The following is a 24,456-nucleotide window of genomic DNA, read 5'->3' as shown; positions in this document are numbered from 1 at the left end:
CCAAGGGGAAAATGTAGATGAGACATATTTAAGACTTAGAAAATAGTAGTAAAGCAATATTAACATAGAATTATCTGAAGGATTTTGACTAAAAAAGTTTGGTTGAGTTATACATAATTGATAGAAGCATTAAGAGTGTCTTTCTCAAATTCAGTTTTTTGTTGCTTTGTTGTTTTCCTCTTTAAGATAGTTTTACTACTAACAGTTGATCATCTATTAAGGTTTTTTAAGTTCTAAAAAACAGAGTATATGTAGATGAATATACTGCCTCGTTCTCTAGGTTTTTCAGAAATCTAATATCAATTTTCATTTACATTAACAAAATATGCAAGCAAATAATATGCACTGCAGTTCTAACTATATTAAATCAGAAGAGTCCTGTGAGGCAAGAGAATGTGAGAAAACTTGGAAGGTGCCTGGCAAAGAGCCACAGCTGTTACTCTGCGGTCAGGTGAAATGGGACCAGTTACTCGGTCAGGTGAAATGGGACCAGTTACTCGGACGGTCCCATTAAGAGGTGCAGTCCGGCTGCCCCGCTTTTTGTTACTTAGAATTTTTACTTTTTCTTTGACAAAGCCATGAGATAAAGGGTTTGTGTTAATGCTTCCTGTTTTCAACTGGTGTCTTTTTTAATATTCTCATCTAAAATCGTCTAAAACCAAGATGTCAGTACACTGGATCAAATAAACTGCAACTGAGACAATCTGTTTCGATGACATAATACTTTTGGTTATCAACAGTACATCTTTAAGAAAAATAGTAGAGCACCAATTATAAATTAATGCATTTTAAGTGAAAATGCTCTTTGAAAAATAAAGAATAATATAAAAGGATTACTGAGGGTTTCTTACCTCTGAACTGTAGTTACCAACTCCTTTTCTTTCTTTTTCTGGCATATTAGCTGTGCCTCTTTTTCTTGATACTGTTTTTTGAACTCTTCAAGCTTTTTTTCCACATCTATCAAAGTCTCTTGCAAACTCTTGTTTTTTTCTTCTAGAACTTGAAGCTAAAGAGAAATTTTTTAAAGTTCATAACACAAAGAATATTAAATGTGTTCCTACTAGAAATCGATACCAGGCTCTCAAGAGTTAGTGGACTGATTGTTAAAATCACACTGTCTTCATCTCATGTAAAGCACTTAACACTTTATCTCTTTCTTTGCATAAAGGGAGCCTAGAGAATGGGATTATGAAGAGGAGAATACAGTCAGAAATTTCTGGAAGCCGTAGAGAGAAAGGTGAATAATCTCAGCTTGGGGGTATAATTCTATTTTTAATTGTGGCAAAATATATGTAACATGAAATCTACCATCTTAATAACCATTTTTAAGTGTACAATTCAGTAGAGTTCAGTACATTCACATTGTCGTAAACTAATCACCAGAATTCTTTTCATCTTGCAAAATAAACTTTCTATCCATTAACAACTCTCCATCTACATCTCCCCTCAACCCCTGGTAATCACCCTTTGACTTTCTGTCTTTGTATCTCTATGAATTTGATTACTTTAGGTACCTCATACCTATTTTTCTCTGATTCATTTATCTTTAATCTATTTATCTTTGTGATTGGCTTATTTTACTTAGCAAATCTCCATAGGTTCACCCATGTTGTAGTATGTGTAAGAAAGTTGTTTCTTTTTAAGGCTATAATGTATGTATACATCACAGTTTGAACATCCATTCGTCCACTGATGGACACTTGAGCTGCCTCTACATTCTGGGTATTGGAAATAACGCTGTTATGAACACACATTGTGAATGAACATCTGTTTGAGACTCTGCTTTCCATTATTTTTAGTATACACCCAGAAGCGGAATTAATGGAGCATATAATAATTCTGTTTTTAATATTTTTGAGGACTGCCATATGGTTTACAATAGCGGCTGCACCATACTACATTCCCACCAATAGTGCACGAGGAATTAGAATTTCTCCACATCACCACCAATGCTGGTTACTTTCTGTTTTTTGGGTATTAGCCATCCTAATGGGTATAATGTGGTATGAACACACATTTTACAATCTACGGTCCTGTGTGTTCCTGCTCAAACCCTTGTGGATCCTTCTTTAGTTCCTTCATGATATCACCCTCTCTTAGTTTTACAACTTATAAATTAATGTAAACAGAGAATGTGCTATAGGTCTAAAGTCTACAGAATGATACACCATGGATTAGATCAACGATTCTCACCCCTCCACTCCCTGCAGCAGACACTTGGAAAAGTCTGTAGACATTTTTGGTTTAGAGGGAAGGGAAGGAGCAGTGCCACTGGTATCCGGTAGATAGAGGCCAGAAATGTTGTTAAGCGTCCTTTTAACGCCCAGGATAGAGTCAAACAACAAAGTACCAATAGCATGGAGACTGAAAATCCCATGATCAGAAAGACTTTGAGAAAAGACTTAAGAGTAGGTTTAGATATTAGCAAATGTCCACAACACATTTAACACATTACAGATTTGGACTACTCCGAATCTGTAGCATTTACAAATAAGGCCTCAAGAGGAAAGGCCTCTCCAGAGTTGGTAAAAGGACTTTGGATGAGATATTGCTAAGAAAGGAAAACAGTCAGGAGTCAGAGGAGTGAATGGAGGTCATAGATTAAAGTATAAGGAAGAATTTATGGAAAGATTAAGAAGAATGATGAAAACAAGGCAAGTATCTAGAAAGATAGTCCAAAAGGGTCTTGTTAAGCCTCGGTGGCTCCCAGAGAATACTGGGAAAAGTCAGAACTGAGGAGCATGTGGTGTGTGCATGGAGTGGGGTGTCAGTGGCTTAGAAACTATAGAGTAGAACAGTGAGAGAGTTAAGACACAGGTTCATTGGCAGGAAACCACGTATTAATTAAGAACAAGAAAGAGCTATTCATGCTTAAATGAACAAAGTTTCTAATTAAAGTTAATCCTAAAAACAGCAATTAAGCACACAGATTTAACTTACAATTAGCCAAATATACAACCCAAAATTTTAATACAAAATGAATGAAAAACTATAAATTTCAGATGTCAAAAGAGTCAATTCAAAAAAGAATATGTTTTCTGCCATTTAAAGATCAGCATTTTATTTCACATTACCTGTAGACTCTGACTCTGCACATCATCAAGAGTTGGAAGATCAGCCAGATACTTTTCCAAGGTCTCAATTCTTCTCTGCTTTTCTTTATTCTGTTCAGACTCCTTCTGGCATTTCTTCTTCAAGCTACTTATGTATCTATCTCTGGTTTTAAGCTAAAGAAAAAGATTAAGAATCTTTAGTGGTTTCGTGTCAAAAAATATTATTATTATTGTTATTATATAAACATCCTAATCTTAGGCATCACTGAATTCTCCATCAGTTTCAGATATAGCTAACATCACTTCCAACTTACGTATGAGTTACCTTATTTCATAAATTCTAAGATTCACATTTTTGCAAATTCTCATATCACTGAAATTAAGAGTTTGGGAATTTTTATTTGCTTTACAAATGATGATGTCCTATAAACTGCAGTCAGCCAGGCTGCATGAATGATACAGTTTTTACTGTCTGTATATGTGCAAATTTAGTCAAGACTATTCATATGTCATTTCAACAGTATTATGTACAAGTTGAAATAGTGCTAAGTTTAAATGACATTTAAAATACTTTTGAAATGTTACATTATAGTTTGGCATTGAAAAACCAATTTATTTTGGCATTGTTTCTGTCTTGGTACCCAGAAAAACAGAAACAGTTTCAGGGCATAATTCTGAAATCAGTTAAGCAAGTATTCATCTCTGGAATGATGATTTTAATTTATTTCTTGCAAAGTTATGTGCAATGTTTTAATGTGAATTAAGAAAAGGAGATATCTATAAGTAATTAAAGCTGTTTTGTTACTTACAAAGGAATTGCTTATCGTGTACTAAATAAAGCAATGCAATCAAAGCCAGGACACTTACCAAAATGATCAAATACTTAAGAACAAATAATGGGACTAGTGAGAGTAACCCATAGCTCAAGCAAGACTGTTGCTAAAGCACTGTGTCAAACTGAACTTGCAGCGTATTTTCCTTCCAAAAATTATATAAAATAAAAACGTACCTTATCATTAATGCCACCCTAGCACTGATGAAATACGTTAACTGAACACCTACTAGAGAACATATACAATTCATAATACTAGTAAATCCCAATTTGTACAGGTTGAACCTCAGATTTTTATGCGCTATTTGTTTTTGCCTTTCCACCTGAAATATACAAATCTTTAGATTCTGTAGAGATACTACTGCTACAACTCTTTCATACTCAAGGTCAATTAAAAACAAAGCATATACAAATAGTTGCCTAAAAAGTAAACTCTAGACTATGTTTGCTTTAAATTGCCTGTCTTTCAGACATTTAATATTATTTCACAAGCTTACAGGGTTCTAAAATAACTTTATAGCCTTTTCTCATATTCACTATGGAAATAAGTAGTAATTAGTAGTATAATGGATTACTCTTCCAAATTTTATAAAAGCTAATGCTTGGCCACAATCTAGTTTCTTTTGTGCTTTATCTAATTTCTTTCAGGTCCAATGTATAACAACTTTTATTAAAACAATTTCAATTAGAAAAACATCACATCCTATTTCATCTATTTATTCCATTAATAAAATTAGGAGCCACTTAGTTCTTTGGGTAAGGAGCAACACTGGTAAAATAGACAAATCCTACTATGTGCTGGGGCTTTCTTAGGACTAAAATCAAGGTACTGGTGTGACAATTTAACTTGTTCTCTATCAGAACTTACAGATGTTGGCACTGGTTGTGACCTGAAAAGACCACACAATCCTGTTTTTGCCTTAGCAAATGACCCTGTAAGTTACATAAGTAACCAGTCTACTTTTACTGCATGCTCCCTAATTCACACTTGATTGTTTAACTGTCTTAAATGTGACATTATTGTGACCTCAGACAGGAGCCACTAGAATAATTTAGTCATGTTGTCTTCTACCATGCAAAGGCATCCTAGGTAACTTCTTTTTCTCTGGTTGGTCAACTCTCTTCTTTGCTATCATGTCAGGCTTGCTGCTCTGGATCACAGATCTTGGCCAATACTTGATCACACATTATCTCTGTTGTCTGTGACCACAAGCAGCTGACCACACATAATTATTGGATCTAGTTTTCTTGTTTTCTTTACCGTGCTGACTGATGAGTTCTCTATTTTCTGGTTTCTGTTTATTTAACTTTCAAGTTTTCTGTTTCAGATTAATAGAGGTCACTGAATTTTGAACTCCAGTGATTACCTATGGGTAAATGAATTGATGCTTTCAAACTGTTGGGGTGAAGAAGACTCTCGAGAGTCCCTTGGACTGCAAGGAGATCAAACTAGTCAATCTTAAAGGAAACCAACCATGAATATTCAAATAATTGGACAGACTGATGCTGAAGCTCCAATATTTTGGCCATCTGAGGCCAAGAGCCAACTCACTGGAAGAGACCCTGATGCTGGGACAGATTGAAGGCAGGGGGAGAAGGGGACAACAGATGAGAGGGTTGGATGGCATCACTAACTCAGTGGACATGAGTTTGAGCAAACTTCAGGAGATGGTGAAGGACAGGGAAGTCTGGCAAGCTGCAGTCCATGCAGTTACAAAGAGTCGGACATAACTTAGTGACTGAACAACAGCAACAAAAAATGAAAAGAAAAGAAAAGGGAAAGTGCTAGTCACTGAGTCATGTCTGACTCTTTGTGAGTCTATGGATTGCAGCCCGTCAGGCTCCTGTGTCCATGGAATTTTCCAGGCAAGAATACTAGAATGTGTAAATTCCCTTCTCCAGAGGATCTTCCCAACCCAGGGACTGAACCTGGGTCTCCTGCATTGCAGGCAGATTCTTTACTGTCTGAGCTACCAGGGAAGCCATCAAATGACACAATGCTAATAAATCTTTCTTATTTCAGTTATAAAAAGATAAGATTTTTCTTTCAAGAAGGTATTACACAATACTGACATCATTCCTAGAAAGCAATAGGAGAGTCCAATTTTAGAAGAAATTTACAGATTTATTTTTCTTTATTTTAAATACAATTATCAGAACAAAATAAATTAGGGAAAAAGTATTTTCCTCTAAATTTTTTATAAATTATTATTAGAACCAAGGCAGCAAACAAAGAGTTAAATTATCTTGAATTTTACTTCTAGCTTTTCAACAATTTCTATCTACCATGTAAAATGTCAAATTTTGGGGGGAAGACAAAAAATTTTAGCTCATGTGTGTGTGTGTATATACACACATGTATATCTATACTGACTCAAAAATATCAATGAGTTCCTTATCAATAGTGCCAATCTTGTCTAAAGAAAATTATGGTGACTGCCTTAAGATCACCTGAATGGGAGGTTAGTTAATAGAAGAGTAAGTTGAGTGTAACAAGAGAAATCTAAAGCCAATATAATGGAATGAGATGAAGTATGTGAAAATAATAAAGGCAGAAAGGTCAAATAAATGTACAGATACATTGTGTATATATAGGCATTTGGCTTTCACTACTTATTCTATTCAAGGGCTTCAGCTTAAATAACTTGAAGTCATGTGCTTCTGAAAGAAAGACCACTTTTATTTCATTTAGCAGTCCTTCATACCACACATGACAAAGATACAGGATCCAAAAAGGAAAAGGAGAAAAGTTATTGGTGTCAAATCTCAGCATAGGCAACTAAAAAGAGCTTTACTATTATTTAGAAAGACATAATATAATATACAATGGTGTTTTTGTTTCTCAAAAGAAAAAAAAAAGCCTGGATTTTTGTAGATAGCACAGGGTTTCTCAAAAGTTACTGTAAAACTATTCACTTTAGAATAATAAACTTGGTAAGATACCTGGCATACAGTAGATAACAAAAAAAAAATCATATGCTGAAGGAATGCCCTTGGCCTTATTTAACTTTATTAAAAATACCTACCTTTTCCTCCAGTTTCTTCTTCTCTTCACTAAATTGGCTTATTCTTTGTTTGAGAAACTGATTGAGCTGTAAAACTTCTTTCTCAGTAGATGCAAGCTTTTGCTCAAGTTCCTCGTGCTGGGAATGGGATGCTGACTGGTCTGAAAATGGAGTCTGGAGGGAGGTGTTCTCATATTGTGGCTATTCAGAAAGAGAAACACACAGGCAAGGCTTTACAAGTTTACTTGTCCTGAACCAATGGAAAGACATTGGAAATGAGGGACAGAACAAAGAGCATACACAAGCCTTTAATGACAGACCTCAGCAAATCCCAGCTCTCCTGCTTCTCAGTTATGTGCCATGATCAATTCAAATTACCTACCATGGCCAAGTTACATGAAGTTTTAGCACAAGGCAGAAGCTAAATAAAAAGTAGTTATTATTTGGTTAAAAGGCATAATTAGAGTGTAAAAAGTACATTATAAAGAAGTAAAAGTTCTGGGGAAATGAAGACTAAAGAACTCTTTTCTCACAGGTGATCATTTTTAGCTAACAGGTAAATGAGACATCCCTAATAAAGTTAATACATACCAATAAATACATATCAATAAATATTAATAGAGTGTTTCCCCTAACCAGAAAGTAAGGGTCATGAAATCAGGAATTTTTGTTCATCTTAATTGTTCTTATATCCCTATTTCATAGAGCAATGACTGAGCACAACATGAGTTCAAAAATAATTGCTAAATGAACAAATGTATTATTCTCTTCATGAGCAAGGCTTTGAGGGAGAGTCAGACAAGATCTGAATAAGAGAAGATAAACGCAAACGATACATCTGATAAGAGGTTAATATCCAAAATACATAAAGAACTCATACAACTCAACATCAAGGGGAAAAAAAAAGAAAAAACCCAATTAAAAAATGGACAGAGGACCTGAAAAAATTTTTTCAAAGAAGACATACAGGCACCTGAAAAGATGTTCAACATCACTCATTGTTGGGGAAATGCAAATCAAAGCCACAGTGAGACAGACCTCATACCTAGCAGAATGGCTATCATCAGAAAGACAACAAATAACAAGTGCTGGCCTGCCTTCTTCAATTTTTAACAAAAGGAAGAAGGGTCTTTCACATTTGGGTTTTTTCCATGCAAGCCTGTTAACTACAGGTTGAAATTTTGGTATAAGATATTGTAAGTACAAACCACTCTTGGTTCTAGTAATTCTACTATTGAAACAACTGGGGAAGTTTGAATTTTAGGATAAAGACCTGGTTCTCATTTTCCACCTATGAGATTTGGCAATGTCTAGTTCTCAGGTCATTTTGATTGTAAGGTTATTCAAAGTTTTTAATAGGCAAACAGCATTTACTTCTCAAGAGTTGTATTTTTTATCTGTAAATTAATTTAAAAGGTATTTTATTTCAAAAATATACTTTTTAAACCTAGAATACACAGAATATTAAAAGCATAATTTCCTTTTTTAAATATACTAAGGAGTTAGGATGAACAAGTTATGGACCCCAAAAATGTGCAAATACAAAATGCTGTGCATAAAAAGTAATGTTTATAAATCCAAGGAAAACATTCCTTTGCTACTCTTCACAGAAATAGAGTAAACAATCCTGAAGTTTGTGAGGATCCAGAAAAGACTCTGGACAGCCAAAGCAATACTGAGAAAAAGAACAAAACCAGAAGCATCACACTCCAGATTTCAAATTACCCTACAAATCACCGTAATAAAACTGGTACTGGCACTGACACACTGACCACTGAAACCGAACGGAGAGCCCAGAATTAGACTCTAAAATACGATGTCAGCTAGTATTCAACAGGGGCCAAGAGCACCCAGTGGGTATGGTGCTGGGAAAACTGTAGAAACACACGCAGAACAACGAAAGTAGGCCCCTGCATCACGTGACTCAAAAAATTAACATAAGACCTGATACCATAAAACTCCTAGAAGTCATCGATATTTGTCTTGGCAATGACTTTTTTCTTACATAATGCCAAAAGGACAAACAGCAAAAGCAAAAATCAACAAATGAGACTAATCAAACCAAAAAAGAAGTGCAGTAAAAGAAACAATTAACAATGAAAAGACAACCTACTGACTGGGAGAACATTCTACAAACCCCGTATCAGATAAGGGGGTTAAAATCCAAAATATATAAAAGACTCATTCAACTTAACAAAAGACAACCTGATTTAAAAATAGGCAGAAGAACTAAACAGACATATTTTCAAAGAGAAAATAAAAATGGCCAACAGACACGTGAAAAAATGCTCAACATCACATCAGGGAATGCTAATCATCAGAGAAATTCAAATCAAAATCAAAATAATATCTTACCTCCCACCTGTTAGAATGGTTATCATAAAGAAGACAAGAGATAAGTGGTGCTGGAAAGGATGTGGTGGAAAGGGGACCTTAAACATGGTTGGTGGGAGTATAAATTAGCGTGGCCATTACAGAAAACAACATGATGGTTCCTCAAAAATATAAAAAAACAAATCTACCACAGGATCCAGCAATTTCATCTCTGGATATACACCCAGAAGAAAACATGATTTCTACAAGATACATGCACTCCCATAGTTATCATAGGAGATCTAACCAGTCCATTCTGAAGGAGATCAGCCCTGGGATTTCTTTGGAAGGAATGATGCTAAAGCTGAAACTCCAGTACTTTGGTCACCTCATGCAAAGAGTTGACTCACTGGAAAAGACTCTGATGCTGGGAGGGATTGGGGGCAGGAGGAGAAGGGGACGACAGAGGATGAGATGGCTGGATGGCATCACTGACTCAATGGACTTGAGTATCAGTGAACTCTGGGAGTTGGTGATGGACAGGGAGGCCTGGCGTGCTGTGATGCATGGGGTCGCAAAGAGTCGGACACAACTGAGCGACTGATCTGAGCTGATTTACAACAGCCAAGATAAGGCCACAATCCCAACATTCATCAACGTATGAATGGGTAAAAGATGTAATATACAATGGAATTTATTCAGCCATGAGAAAGGAGGATATCTTCACACATATACAGATCTTGGGCACATTATGCTAAATGAGATAAATCAGATAAAGAAAAGCAAGTACTGTATGATACCACTTATACGTGGAATCTAAATAAATTAAACCTGTAATAAACAGAGAGAACCTTCTTACCAGAGATCATGAGAAGGGGTGGAGCACCCACAGAGGATAAGAGTGTGGTGTTTAAGGGTAAAATTTCAACAAGCAGTAAATATGCCACAAGTAGTTAATGCACAGTATAATGAATACAGATAATAATATTGTACTATAATTATGTAATGTGATAAATACCACTAAAATAGCAATCATATTACATATAAATGTATCAAAGCAACATGCCATACACCTTAAACACACTGTGCATGTGTGCTTAGTAACTTAGTCGTGTCTGACTCTTCTGTGACCCCATGGACCGTAGCCTGCCAGGCTCCTCTATCCATGGGAATTCTCCAGGCAAGAATACTGGAGTGGGTGTCCAATCCCTTCTTCAAAGGATGTTCCAGACCCAGGGGTGAAACCCAGATCTGGGTTGCAAGTGAATTCTTTGCCCTCTGAGCCACAAGGGAAGCCCAAACTCATTCCATATTACATGTCAAATTTGTTCAATAAAATATAAAGAAAAATAAGAACTTCCTTCACTAAGGAGAATTTATTGTATTAGTTGTTACTTCTAAACCTTTGCCATTTTATTCACTCTGTATCAATCTACTGAAAAAAATTTATATATTTATTGTATCCATTTAGTATTGGAGGGGGTTCCTTGCATTCTCTTTTATTAATTGCACTTACCTTTTTTTAAAAAGATTGTTTTGATGTACACCATTGTTAAAGTGTTTACTTAATTTGTTACAACATTGCTTCTGTTCTATGTTTTTGGGGGTTTTTTTGGCCACCAGTCATGTGGGATCTTAGATCTCTGACCAGGAATTGAACCTGCATTGGAAGGTGAAGTCTTAACCACTGGACCGCCAGAGGAGTCTCACACTTATCTTTTAAAATGAATTTCTCAACAATATTTTAATTCCCCCATATAATTTAAAATTCTTATAATATTTTTAGCAACCCCATTTTCCTTCTATTTCTATCTGTCCTTGCAGACTGACTTAGAGAGCCCTCTACTGGTCTGATGCTATGTGTCAAAAAACATTTTCTTTAGCTTGCAGACAGATATTGAGTTTTATGTTTTTTGGTAATATTAATTGTATAATTCAAGTAAAACCTTTATTCAGAATAACGAAGTTATAAGGGGAAACTGCATGGTTCTATTAAAATACCCTTATCAAAGCAAATTATACTACTTAAGTAGTACAGAAATACCACTTTCAAATAACTGAACACTATTAATCTCAGTATGATAGAGACTTTTAGATGACATCACATAATAACAAGCTATTTGATGTATTAGTAACTGAAGTATGACAAACAAGCTGGAATCTCTATGTTAAGTGCCTCTGCCGCAAATAAGTCTGTTATTTGGTCTTCATTTATCATGTCCTGATTTTAATATAACAATGCCTTTAATAAAACTGCAAGTTTAAAAATATAATGGAGGAAAAAATTACACTTAAATTGATTTAATTCTAGAATAAAGATATAAACGGAAATGACCAAATAGAAGTACGTACTACCATAAAGTATTTGCCAGTAGTATTCATGTTCAAATAAATGATGCAAAAACGTTCACAGCGGTATTATTCACTACAGATAGAATACGGAATCCAGCCAAATGTCCACTGGAAGATGAGTAGAAAAGCGAAATACGGTATGCATCCAATGGGATATTATTTGGCCTTAACAGGGAAGGAAATTCTGACACGTGCTACAATGTGGATGAACCTTGAGGATATTACGCTAAGTGAAATATGCCAGCCACAAAAAGACAAATACTACATAATTCCATTTAACATGAGATACCTGGAGTAATTAAAAATGACAGAGACAGAAAGTAGAATGGTAGTTGCCATGGGTCAGGGAGTGAAATGGGGAGTTACTGTTTAATGAGTATAGATTTTCACTTTTATAAGATTGTGCATAGTAGTCCCAAATTAGAAACAACCCAAATTTTGATAAGCAAAGACAGGATGGATAAATTATGCTGTTTTCATAAAATGGGAAATCAAGCAGCTATAAAAGCAAAGGAAAGGGATGCTGCCTAGGTAATGATATGGAAATAGTCATTGTATTTTATATAATATGAAAAAAAAAGTAGTATGTTGAATATTTTATATATTTTGATATCTTTTGTGTAGGATAAAATAAATTTATCTGTGAGTTGTAATAAATATCAACTCTGGGAGGCTACACTAGAAACTGATAATAGTAATTCCTGTTAGTGTGGGAAAAGCATGTGAACTGGACAGCTGGAAAACAGCACTGGAACGTCTTTTACTACACATATAAATATGAACCATAGGAACAGATTACTAGTCCCCAAATGTCCTAATCATACAGCTTAAGCATATGTTTGACAAGACTAGTAAAACGATAACTACAAAACCCTTTGTAATCTTACCTGTAAACCAGCCCCGGAAGAACCCTCACAGTTTACATAGTGTCCTAACATGGCATGCTGTGCTCGTAATTCATTATCCCTTATTCTTTCATGCAGGTGGGTAATTTGTTGCTTCTGCCTGCAAAACATAAGTTGGGGTCACATTACAAAAAACATACTTTTATAAGTTGATACAATTAAAAGCAGAATTTTCAGTATTCTAATTTGGCATTAAGAGTTAGAAGTATGATCTTAAAATTCATAAGAAGAAATCTTTTTAAACCACAGTACCATGAGATATGTTAAATACAGAAAAAAGTTTATACTGAGTACTTCTGGTTACTTAAAAGAACATAATCTTTTGTAGAATACTCTTTCTAGGTTCTAACAAAGTCATGCTTTGCTTTCTTTCTTCTTGCTGCCTAGTATACAAACTGTTTCATTCTCAGTCTGGAATGTCGTTATCTTAATATCATTCTTTCCATTCATCCAAATTCTTTTTGACACACAATACCAATTGAAACATCTGAAAAAACTCATTGTAAGGAGTGACAGGTATTTTTATAAATATCATGTAGTTCACTTGCTGTACTCTGCCTGCACCTTATCTACAATATCCAGGTTGCATGATCTATGCAGAAACATCACTAAGGATGGAGAACTCACATGGTGGCAGATTTACATCTCTTGATGGCGCTGAAATTTCATTTTAATGTCACCTCATGCTGGACCCGGACACGCTGAAGTTCAAATATTTCCTCAGTGGATCATAACTTACTTTAATCAAATTGTGTAACTTTTGAGAATGTTTCCTAAAACATCTGAAAACTGTTAATGTGTCAGGCAACATGCTAAGAGTTTTATATGTATTATCATTAATCATCAAAAATTTAATAACAAGACTCATAATGAGGTTGTAAGAGATAGAGAGGGAAGACAGATTGAAATAAAAGAAGAGGTGACCAAAGGTATAGGGTGGAAAGACAAAGACCAGTAAAATTTTATTAGTTTGTTTATATTATACTATAAACTATTAAGTATGTGATAACATGTCTAAAAAATGTAATATCTTAATTTTAAAATATTTTATTACTAAAAAATGCTATCATTTGAGCCTTTAGCAACGTGTATGTTTCACACTTAATTACATGTGGAAGTAAAATCATATAATTTTGCTAGGTAAACTTTTAAAATCAGTGGTGAATTCTTTGGTATAGTGTGGATTTTTTTAAAAAAAAGAATTCATACTAAATGTCCTTCTAACTCACCTGCTTTATAACCTGGGATTTATGATCAGATTCCTAAAACAAGGCATATGTGTACATATCAGGTTATTAAAAGTTATTAACTCTAATTTCACATACATGATCAATTAACAGATGAGATATTGCTCATAGCAATTTATAGTACAGCTTTCATTTTGAGATAGATCCCATAATGCAAGATGGGGTATTTATTTATTATATTTATATCATATTTATTCTCTATCACAAGTGTTGAATTAAGATTTCATTATTTTTATCAGTTTACTTGAGTATTTAATACAGTTTTAATAAAGTGTGTTTCTAAGTTATTTTGGCTGTTTATACCTAGATATATTTATTGTTCAGTTGCTCAGTCATGTCCAACTCTTTATGACCCCATAGACTGCAGCACGCCAGGCCTCCCTGTCCTTCATCATCTCCCGGAGCCTGCTCAAACTCATGTCTGTTGAGTCAGTGATGCAATCCAACCACCTCATCCTCTGTCGTCCCCTTCTCTGGCCTTCAATCTTTCCCATCAGAGCCTTTTCTAAGGAATAGGCTCTTCGAATCAAGTGGCCAAAGTATGGGAGCTTCAGCTTCAGCATCACTCCTTCCAATGAATATTCAGGACTGATCTCCTTTAGGATGGACTGGTTGGATCTCCTTGCAGTCCAAGGGACTCTCAAGAGTCTTCTACATCACAGTTCAAAAGCATCAATTCTTCAGTGCTCAACCTTCTTTATGGTCCAAGGTTCACATCCATACATGACTACTGGAAAAACCATAGCTTTGACTAGACGGACCTTTGTCAGCAAAGTCATGTCTCTGCTTTTTAATATACTGTCTAGGTTGGTCATAGCTTTTCTTCCATGGAGCAAGTGTCTTTTAATATCATGGCTGCAGTCAGCATCTACAGTGATTTTTGGAGCCCAAGAAAATAAAGTCTGTTTCTGTTATTTCCCCATCTATTTGCCATGAAGTGATGGGACTGGATGCCATGATCTTGGTTTTTTGAATGTTGATATTTAAGACAGCTTTTTCACTCTCCTCTTTCACCTTCATCAAGAGGCTCTTTAGTTCCTCTTCACTTTATGCCATAGGGGTGGTGTCATGTGCATATATGAGGTTATTTTGATATTTCTCCCAGCAATCTTGATTCCAGCTTGTGCTTCATCCAGCCCAGCATTTTCTGTGATGTACTCTGCATAGAAGTTAAATAAGCAGGGTGACAATACACAGCCTGACATACTCCTTTCTCGATTTGTAACAAGTCTGTTGTCCCATGTTCAGTTCTAACTGTAGCTTTTTGACCTGCATACAGGTTTCTCAGGAGGCAGGTCAGGTGGTCTGGTATTCCCATCTTTTTAAGAATTTTCCACAGTTTGTTGTGATCCATACAAAGACTTTGGTGTAGTCAATGAAGCAGAAATAGATGTCTTTCTGGAATTCTCTTGCTTTTCCTATGATTCAATGGATGTTGGCAATTTGATATCTGATTCCTCTGCCTTTTCGAAATCCAGCTTGAACATCTGGAAGTTCTCAGTTTATGTTCTGTTGAAGTCTAGCTTGAAGAATTTTGAGCCTTACTTTGCTAGCGTGTGAAAGGAGTGCAATTGTGAGGTAGTTTGAACATTCTTTGGCACTGCCTTTCTTTGAGATTGGAATGAAAACTGACCTTTTCCAGTCCTGTGGCCACTGCTGACTTTTCCAAATTTGCTGGCATATTGAGTGCAGCACTTTACCAGCATCATCTTTTAGGATTTGAAATAGCTGAGCTGGAATTCCATCACCTCCATTAGCTTTGTTCACAGTGATGCTTCGTAAGGCCCACTTGACTTCGCACTCCAAGGTGTCTGGTTCTAGGTGAGTGATCACACCATCATGGTTATCTGGGTCATTGACATCAGGAAGAAGGCATAGATATCCTTCTACCCACTGCTTTTCAGCACTGTCCCTGAAGCCCTAGCTAGTGAAGATACGAGTGCAAAGTTCTGCAGCATCACACTGAGGTACAGGCATCTCTGAGCCTCAACAAGGAGCCTCCCTTCCTCCCAGGAGAGGTACCCAGCAACGTCTTCAAAGCTTATACTGTTCCTGAGGTGGGTCCCTTAGCGCTGCCACTGCCATCAGACTCTAGCCAGAGTGGGCTGGGAGTGGCCGGGGCATGGGACACGTAGGTTCCGCTCCAGGCCCTGGTGCAGGGCACCTGGGGTGGCATTGTGGAACCTCAGAGCCACCTCTATGGCACGTGGACAGCACCTGCTCTCACGCCTTTTAGGTCTCGTCACAGGGTCCCAAACCAGTGCTCCCGAACCAGAACAGACTCACTGGCAGTTTAAAAGAACCTAGGTATATAGCATCGTAAAATCAATTTCTAAATCTATTTCGTTTCAAGGCCAACTGCTATACTGTGTGAAACTCCATTCAGACACCAAACACTGTAACTTAGCACTGGATTTCACAACTCTTCGGGCAGAGTCCCCAGCAAGAAAGCCTCACTTCAGATGCCACGCAAGTGGGATCCCAGGTCACCCACACTTTTAGCCAACTGGCCACAAATCTGGTGAGTTCCCCAAATTTTTATTATAGAATTTCACTGCATGGGCATGACCGATTAAATCACCAGCTGTGTGACTGAATTCAATCTCCAGTCCTGGAGGCTGAACTAGCTCCAAGACCCAACCCTCTGACCACAGCGTTGGTCTCTCTGGTGAACAGCCCAGGTCCTGAAGCAGAAATTCAGGGCTCAAGAATCACCTCATTAGTATAAATGCAGGTGTGTTCTAGGGCTCATGAATACAAAAGACCTATATATTGTCACCCTGCTTATTTAACTTATATGCAGAGTATATCATGAGAAACGCTGGGCTGGATGCAGCACATGCTGGAATCAAGACTGCCAGGAGACATATCAATAACCTCAGATATATAGATGACACCACACTTATGGTAGAAAGTGAAGAGGAACTAAAAAGCCTCTTGATGAAAGTGAAAGAGGAGAGTGAAAAAGTTGGCTTAAAACCCAACATTCAGAAAACAAAAATCATGGCATCTGGTCCCATCACTTCATGGCAAATAGATAAGGAAACAGTGGCTGACTTTATTTTTGGGGGCTCCAAAAATCACTGCAGATGGTGACTGTAACCATGAAATAAAAAGATGCTTACTCCTTGGATGAAAAGTTATGACCAACCTAGACAGCATATTAAAAAGCAGAGACATTACTTTGCCAACAAAGGTCCATCTTGTCAAAGCTATGGTTTTTCCAGTGGTCATGTATGGATGTGAGAGTTGGACTATAAAGGAAGCTGAGTGCTGAAGAATTGATGCTTTTGAACCGTGGTGTTAGAGAAGACTCTTGAGAGACCCTTGGACTGCAAGGAGATCCAACCAGTCCATCCTAAAGGAGATCAGTCCTGAATGTTCACTGGACAGACTGATGCTGAAGCTGAAACTCCAATACTTTGGCCACCTGATGTGAAGAGCTGACTCATTTGAAAAGATCCTGATGCTGGGAAAGATTGAAGGCAGGAGGAGAAGGGGACGACAGAGGATGAGATGGTTGGATGACATCACCGACTCAATGGAGATGAGTTTGAGTAGACTTCAGAGTTGGTGATGGACAGGGAGGCCTGGCGTGCTGTTGTCTATGGGGTTTGCGAACAGTCAGACATGACTGAACGACTGAACTGAACTGAAAGATTTAGTCTCCTTCCGAAGAACCCCGAAACAGTGGCTAGTCAGATTTCTTAATATTGGACAATTTTAAGAAGATTTGTAGGTACTATGTTGGAAATTGCAAGTAATGACAGAATGAGATTCTCCTCTGTGCTGATAGTATCATTTACTAATAACATTAACTCAGCTATCTCCACTGAGCGTAGCAGGTTTCCTCTCTGAATCAGGCTCCAGTGCACCTTCTATTTTATCTGTTCAATTCAGTGGCAGGAGCCAAGCAACTTCTAAGTGTAAACCATTATAAGAACCATAAGTATCAGCAACAGCATAGATTAACCAAAAACCTTAGCTTCTTTTTCATTAAAATGAGGCTATTTCCTCTGAACAAATATTTAGTGAGTTTCTATTATGAATAATAAAATATACTTGAAACTCTCTTCTGTGAAGGAGCTCAGAATCCACTGAGGAAAGACAATTACATAAATATAACTATTATATACACAAAACACATATAATGAGGCTACTCTTTGTTAAATGGCCACTGTGCATCAGACAGGATTAAGACTTTTTACACACATTCATTCATTTAATCCTCATGCTGTACAGCTAGGTGGGAGAGGGGAGTTGCCTAAAACAGTGATCTTCGAAAACCTCACTTTTTGCTTAAGTAGTGAAACTCCTTGTACCCAGGCAGACGAGACAATCAATTTGCAAAAGGTCAAGTATCTTATTCAGAATGACCTAAATGATTAGTATCGAGTATAAAGAATTAGGAAACCAGCTTTCCTCCTTTGAGTTGCTTTTGCAATTAAACTATGTGCTTTTTCTCATAAGACGGGGACACTTAAGAACAGTTTCTTTTTCTTACTTTTTAAAACAATTTTATTTTATATTGGAGTATAGTTGATTAACAATGCTCTATTAGTTCCAGGTGTACAGCAAAGTGATTTAGTTACATATATAAATGTACATTCTTTTCCAAATTCTTTTCCCATTTAGGTTATTACAGAATATTGAACAGATTTCCCTGTGCCATATACAGTAGGTCCTTGTCGGTTACCTATTTTAAAAATACATCTATGTCAATTCCAAACTTTCAATCTATCGCTCTGATCATTTCCCACTGGTAACCATAAGAACAGTTTCTATAGCAGCTAATTTTCCTTAACATTTGATCTTCTTTGATCTAATTAACCAAAATCTATAAAAGCTATAGGCATGGTAAAAAATTTTTTTTCTCATGCAATCATGAACAACTTGATATTTTCAGGAATAATATCCAGTGTAGAATTTTTAGTTAAGTGACTTTAAAGGTATCATCAACCACACCATATTCCAAAATAGAAAAGTTTGGCATCTTTACTCTTAGCTTCATCCATTAAGAAACTAAATCTTGTCATCTCACTCTCTCAAATAGCCTCTGTATGTGTTATCACAATTTTAAAGGCCATTACTCTAATCTGGTTCCTAGAAAAAATATACTATTATTTTGTTCTCATTTTTAGTACTATATTTGTTATATAAAGATTTTTATACTTGAGCATTTTTTGCTTTTAAATTCTGATTCTATTGCTACAGAAAGAGGAGCTACTTTTTCTTCCTCTGTCTTATACAATATCAAATGCATTAATCATCACAAATTTTATAACAGACTTGTAAAATATCAAAGATTATTTAAGACACTGGGTGCGGTGTACGATTCACAAAAACATCCATAATTATTCCCTTCCCTATATTACTTACACACCTTTTGTTCCTTCTGTCCACAGGTGAAGTCTCCTGGCCTTGTGACCAATCAGAACATAGAGGAAGTGATTCTGTGCCATTTCTGAGCCTAATCTCCAAGAGACTGCGTGTGCTTCATTTTCTCTTTGAACTTCACCCAGCCACCCTACAAACAAACCCTAGCTAGAATACTGCAGGATAACAGAACCCTGCAGATGCTTGTATGGGAGCATACAAGCCATCCAGGTGAGGCTAGCCTAGACCAGCCAACTCCTACTCATGCCAATGCAGAAGATATAAATAGACAATTCTCCAAAGAAGACACACAGATGGCCAAAAGATACATGAAAAGATGCTCAACATTGCTAATTATTAGAGAAATGCAAATCAAAACTACAATTAGGTATGACCTCACACCAGTGAGAATGGCCATCAACAAAAAGTCTACAAATAATAAATGCTGGAGAAGTTGTGGAGAAAAGGGAACCTTCCTATACTGTTGGTGGGAATGAAAATTGGTACAGCTACTATGGAGAACAGTATGGAGGTTCCTTAAAAAATGCAAAGTGGAGCTACCATATGATCCTGCCATCCCATTCCTGGCCATATATCTGGAGAAAACTATAACTTGAAAAGACATGCACCCCAATGTTCACTGCAACACTATTTACAATGGCCAAGACATGGGAACAACCTAAATGTCCACCAACAGATGAGTGGATAAAGATGTGGTACCCATAAACAACACAATATTATGCAGCCATAAAAAAGAATGAAATAATGCCATTTGCAGCAACATGAATGAATATAGAGATTATCATACTAAGTCAGTCCAAGATAAGTATTTTACAGTAAAAAAAATATATCATTTATATGTGGAATCTAAAATATGATACAAATGGAACTTATTTACAAAACAGAAACTCACAGACATAGAAAACAAACTTATGGCTACCAAAGGGGAAAGATGGTGGGGATGGATAAATTAAAAACTAGAGTAACACAGTGTATGGTGTTAGTTGCTGAGTTGTGTATGACTCTTTGTGACCCCATGGACTGTAGCCCACCAGGTTTCTCTGTCTATGGAATTCTCCAGGCAAGAAATACTGGAGTGGGTTGCCATTTCCTTCTCCAGGGGATCTTCCCAATGCAGGGGTTGAACCCACATCTCCTGCACTGTAGGCAGATTCTTTACCATCTGAGCCACCACATACATATATAAGGGCCTACAGCATAGCAGAAAGAACTATACTCAATATTTTGTAATAAACCTACATGATAAAACAATCTGAAAAGATTTATATATAAATATGTATGAATATATATATACACATACAGATATATATGAATCATTTAGCTGTATACCTATACATTGTAATCAATTATACTTCAATAAAAAATTTTTTAATTAAAACAAGAATTGGCCAACTGAGCAACTCTGAATGATTTTGGATTATTTCCTTAGTATCCTTCTATATATACAAAATTGATAAATATATTTAATAGACTATATTAATAACTATCTGTATTTCTTACTTTCATAGACTGAACGCTGGGAGCCTTCCCTGAGATTCATACATTAAATCCTAACGCCCAACATGTGGTACAGAAGGTGGAGGTGGAGGGTCTTTGGGAAGTGATTAGGTCATGAAGACCGAGTTCTCACAAATGCAATTAGCATCACTACAAAAGCAGCTCTGGAGAGCTCCCTTGCCCCTTTCACCACATGAGGCTACAGCAAGAAGATGGCCACCTATGAACCAGGAAGTTGGCTCTCACCAGATTCTCACTGTATTGGCCAGTGCCTTGGACTTCCCAGCCTCTAGAAGTGGGAGAAATAAATGTTTATTGTCTATAAGCATTCTATTATTTTCCTCTATTTCTTTGCATTGTTCATTTAAAAAGGCATTCTGATCTCTCCTTGCTATTCTCTGGAACTCTGCATTCAGATGGGTATATCTTTCCTTTTCTCCTTTGCCTTTCACGATTCTTCTCTCAGCTATTTGTAAGGCCTCCTTAGACTACCATTTTGCCTCTTTGCATTTCTTTTTCTTGGGGATGGTTTTCATCAGTGCTTCCTGTACAGTGAGGCTGGGAAAGACTGAAGGCAGGAGGAGAAGGGGATGACAGAGGACGAGATGGTTGGATGGCATTACCGACTCAATGGACATGAGTTTGAGCAAACTCTGGGAGATGGTGAAGGATGGGAAAGACTAGTGTGCTACAGTCCATGGGGTCACAAAGAGTCCGACACGACTGCATAACTGAACAATAATAAGCTACCCAGTCTACGGTATTTTGTTATAGCAGCCCAAATGAACTAAGACATCTATTAACTTATACTCAATAGAATGGTATAATGGTGTCTAAATAATAATAAAAGCTGAGTGATTCTCATTGAGGACAAATCAATTCATATTAATGAAAGTCTGAATTTTGGTCTGTTTAAAAACAGCATTAATTTCGAGTATATACAATAAATTAAGTATTAAAAATATATATCCAACTGTGTCTATGCTGCTGCTGCTGCTAAGTCGCTTCAGTGGTGTCCAACTCTGTGCGACCCCATAGATGGCAGCCCACCAGGCTCCCCTGTCCTTGGGATTCTCCAGGCAAGAACACTGGAGTGGGTTGCCATTTCCTTCTCCAATGCATGAAAGTGAAAAGTGAAAGTGAAGTTGCTCAGTCGTGTCTGACTCTTCGCGATCCCATGGACTGCAGCCCACCAGGCTCCTCCGTCCATGGGATTTTCCAGGCAAGAGTACTGGAGTGGGGTGCCATTGCCTTCTCCAAACTGTGTCTATACTTTTACATAAAATTCACTTACACTGGAAACATCTAATATTTTAAGATAGTTTTTCATAAAATCAATTGTAACAATCTCTTGCAATCTTCATTCATTTAAATGAATACTAATAAATAAATAAATACTAATATGGACGTTATCAAGCACTAAGCACAGGTACTACATGCCAGGCTCTGTTCAAGATGGTTGAGAACATAGTGGAGAGTAAGGAAGTCAGAAGGTCTGTGCACTAGTTTATATTCCAGCAGATCATGCTTAACATTAAGTTTCTAAGCAAAATCTTTTGAAATTTCAACTATTAAATATATTTAAAGGTTTGAATAAGGATTTAATTTTAAGATTAAAATACCTAGTACTTTATCTCATAATAGCACATGAAAATAAGTAGTAACTAGCACTGATTAAGAAAAAATGCCTTCTCAAGCTATCTTCCAATTACCATGATAGGCAACAGGTTTAATTATCCCCAAAGTATACATAAATGATGTAGAATCAATATAGATCATAAATAATTAATATTAAGATTTATTGCTCAGAATAATCAGGAGTCTATTCAGTTTAAAATAATTTTTTTTTTCAGAGCTTTGGTACTCAGGCAAAATTTTAGAAATGTCTGGGACTGGGAATAGACAGACATGAGACTTCAATGTCCTTGTAAAGTTCTATTTCTTAAACTCTAAGTGGTAGGTACAAAGATACTTGCTTTATTAATCTACACTTCTGCATGCCTGAAATACTCAGTAATAATTTAAAAAAAAATGACTCACCGATCAATTACAATCTCTTTCTGCCTTAGTAGTCCTTCTTTTATTTTCAGCACTGATTCCCACTTACTGAAATCTTGATAGCCGGGAGGTGAATAACTTTGACGAGATGATCCAGACAAAACCTGCACAAACATGTTTACGCTATTAGTATGTCAGAAGTGGCTAAAGGGAATATTTATATGTCATCTAGTATTTTGCCAATGATTTTCATAAAAAAAAAATTTTAATTACACCTGTGAATACAACATAACATGAAGAATTTCAAGGAAGTTCTAAAGTAAATGTACAAATCTAATCAAGAATTGGTAGACAACAGAACACATTATAATACTAAATGTAAGATGTTGGTCTCGTTATCTTGTGGAAGCTTTCTGCAAATAAGAAAATGAACCATTGCGTAAGGAAGGAGTACAGTAAGGCTACACTAGACTGTATATGTGTTACCAGAAGCGTTTCCACATCTTGAAACTGTCATTCATCACATCATCCTTTAATTACATTAAAATTTCAAAAGCTAAAGTATTTTCCCAAAGTAGTAAATATATCCATAGAAAATAACTATTAATCAGATAATCTAGATGACTGCTGCTCTCTAGTGTATCATTTAGAAAAAAAAAATGTTTAGACTTTTAAAAATATTTAAGATATTTAAACAACACAAACAACAACAAAACCAATTTAACATATCTTCAAACTTCTAGCACTGAAACAAAATTAAAATTTTAATACTGGTGGTATTGGCTGAACTGACTCCTCAAAACGATGCTGAAGTTCTAACCCCTAATACCTCAGAATGGAGCCTCATTTAGAAATACAGACTCTACAGATAAAGTCAAGATGAAGTAATTAGACTAACACAAAAGGGGAAATGTGAACACAGACATGCACAGAGGGAAGACTGTGTAAAGAGATGAACATAACATGATTGCCAGAAAATCACTAGAAACAGCCTGAAACAGACTTTTATTCACAGCCCTCAGAAGGAATGCATTCTGCTGACACCTTGATTCTGAACTTTTAACCTCCAGAACTGTGAGACATAAATTTCTGTTGTGTAAGCTACCTTGTTTGTCTGTTATGGCAGCTCTAAGAAACTAATACAATTGGTAAATCAAAGAGGAACACAAATTCCTTGGCAAGCTAAGAGATGCTACATGAACACCAAAAAGCAACTTTCAAGGAATTCAAACTTGCAGCAATATCTTTATCCTTTGCTTTCCAAAGATCTACTGACAAGACTTGCTTCTGAATAAACCAGTAACTGGGTGACATCAACTAGTCCTAGATTAAACCTTTAAAATGCCTGTCAAGTATACAAGGACAGGATGTTTCAGGCAGCAGCAGATGAACAGACTAAGAATGGTAGAAACCACGTGATAACAGGGTACTTCACTTTGTCAAATGGGCAGATATTTGGAGTCGAGATGACACACAGGGTTATAGAGACAGGTTTAGTCAGAGATTTAGTTTTTGAATTTCATTCTTTCTTCTGCCTAATATACAGCTCAGGTTGACACTGGGCGAACATGCGCCAGTATGGATATATTAGTTGTTGCAGTACTGAAGCATTTTCACTGTGGTTGAAAATAGATGCTGCCCAAACACCTTGGAAGGGCTTCCCTAGTGGCTAGATAGTAAAGATTCTCCCTGCAACGCAGGAATCCCAGGTTCAATCCCTGGGTCAGGAAGAGCCCCTGGAGAAGATAGAAACCCACTCCAGTATTCTTGCCTGAAGCCACAGTCCACGGGGTCGCAGAGTCAGACATAACTCAGTGACTAACACTTTCAAACCCCTGAATGTCCTATCCACTACTT

General features: G+C 36.5%; 1 protein-coding gene across 2 annotated transcripts in view; it reads right to left on the bottom strand.

The window, feature by feature from the left end:
* Window positions 1–24,456, bottom strand: part of CEP85L (centrosomal protein 85kDa-like) — a 150,534-nt gene that overhangs the window by 32,874 nt on the left and 93,204 nt on the right. For both annotated transcript variants that reach the window (XM_010861804.1, XM_010861805.1), the window contains exons 4-8: window positions 22,642–22,763; window positions 12,443–12,560; window positions 6,912–7,091; window positions 3,075–3,227; window positions 852–1,006 (exon numbers count right to left, since the gene is read on the bottom strand). In XM_010861804.1, the coding sequence (XP_010860106.1) occupies window positions 852–1,006; window positions 3,075–3,227; window positions 6,912–7,091; window positions 12,443–12,560; window positions 22,642–22,763 (728 nt within the window). The remainder of the gene's footprint in view (window positions 1–851; window positions 1,007–3,074; window positions 3,228–6,911; window positions 7,092–12,442; window positions 12,561–22,641; window positions 22,764–24,456) is intronic.

This window comes from Bison bison, unplaced genomic scaffold, assembly GCF_000754665.1.
Source record: "Bison bison bison isolate TAMUID 2011002044 unplaced genomic scaffold, Bison_UMD1.0 scf7180017864473, whole genome shotgun sequence".
NCBI lineage: Eukaryota > Metazoa > Chordata > Mammalia > Artiodactyla > Bovidae > Bison > Bison bison.
The sequence above is the reverse complement of the archived record's forward strand: the minus strand, read 5'-3'. Positions and strand labels throughout refer to the sequence as shown.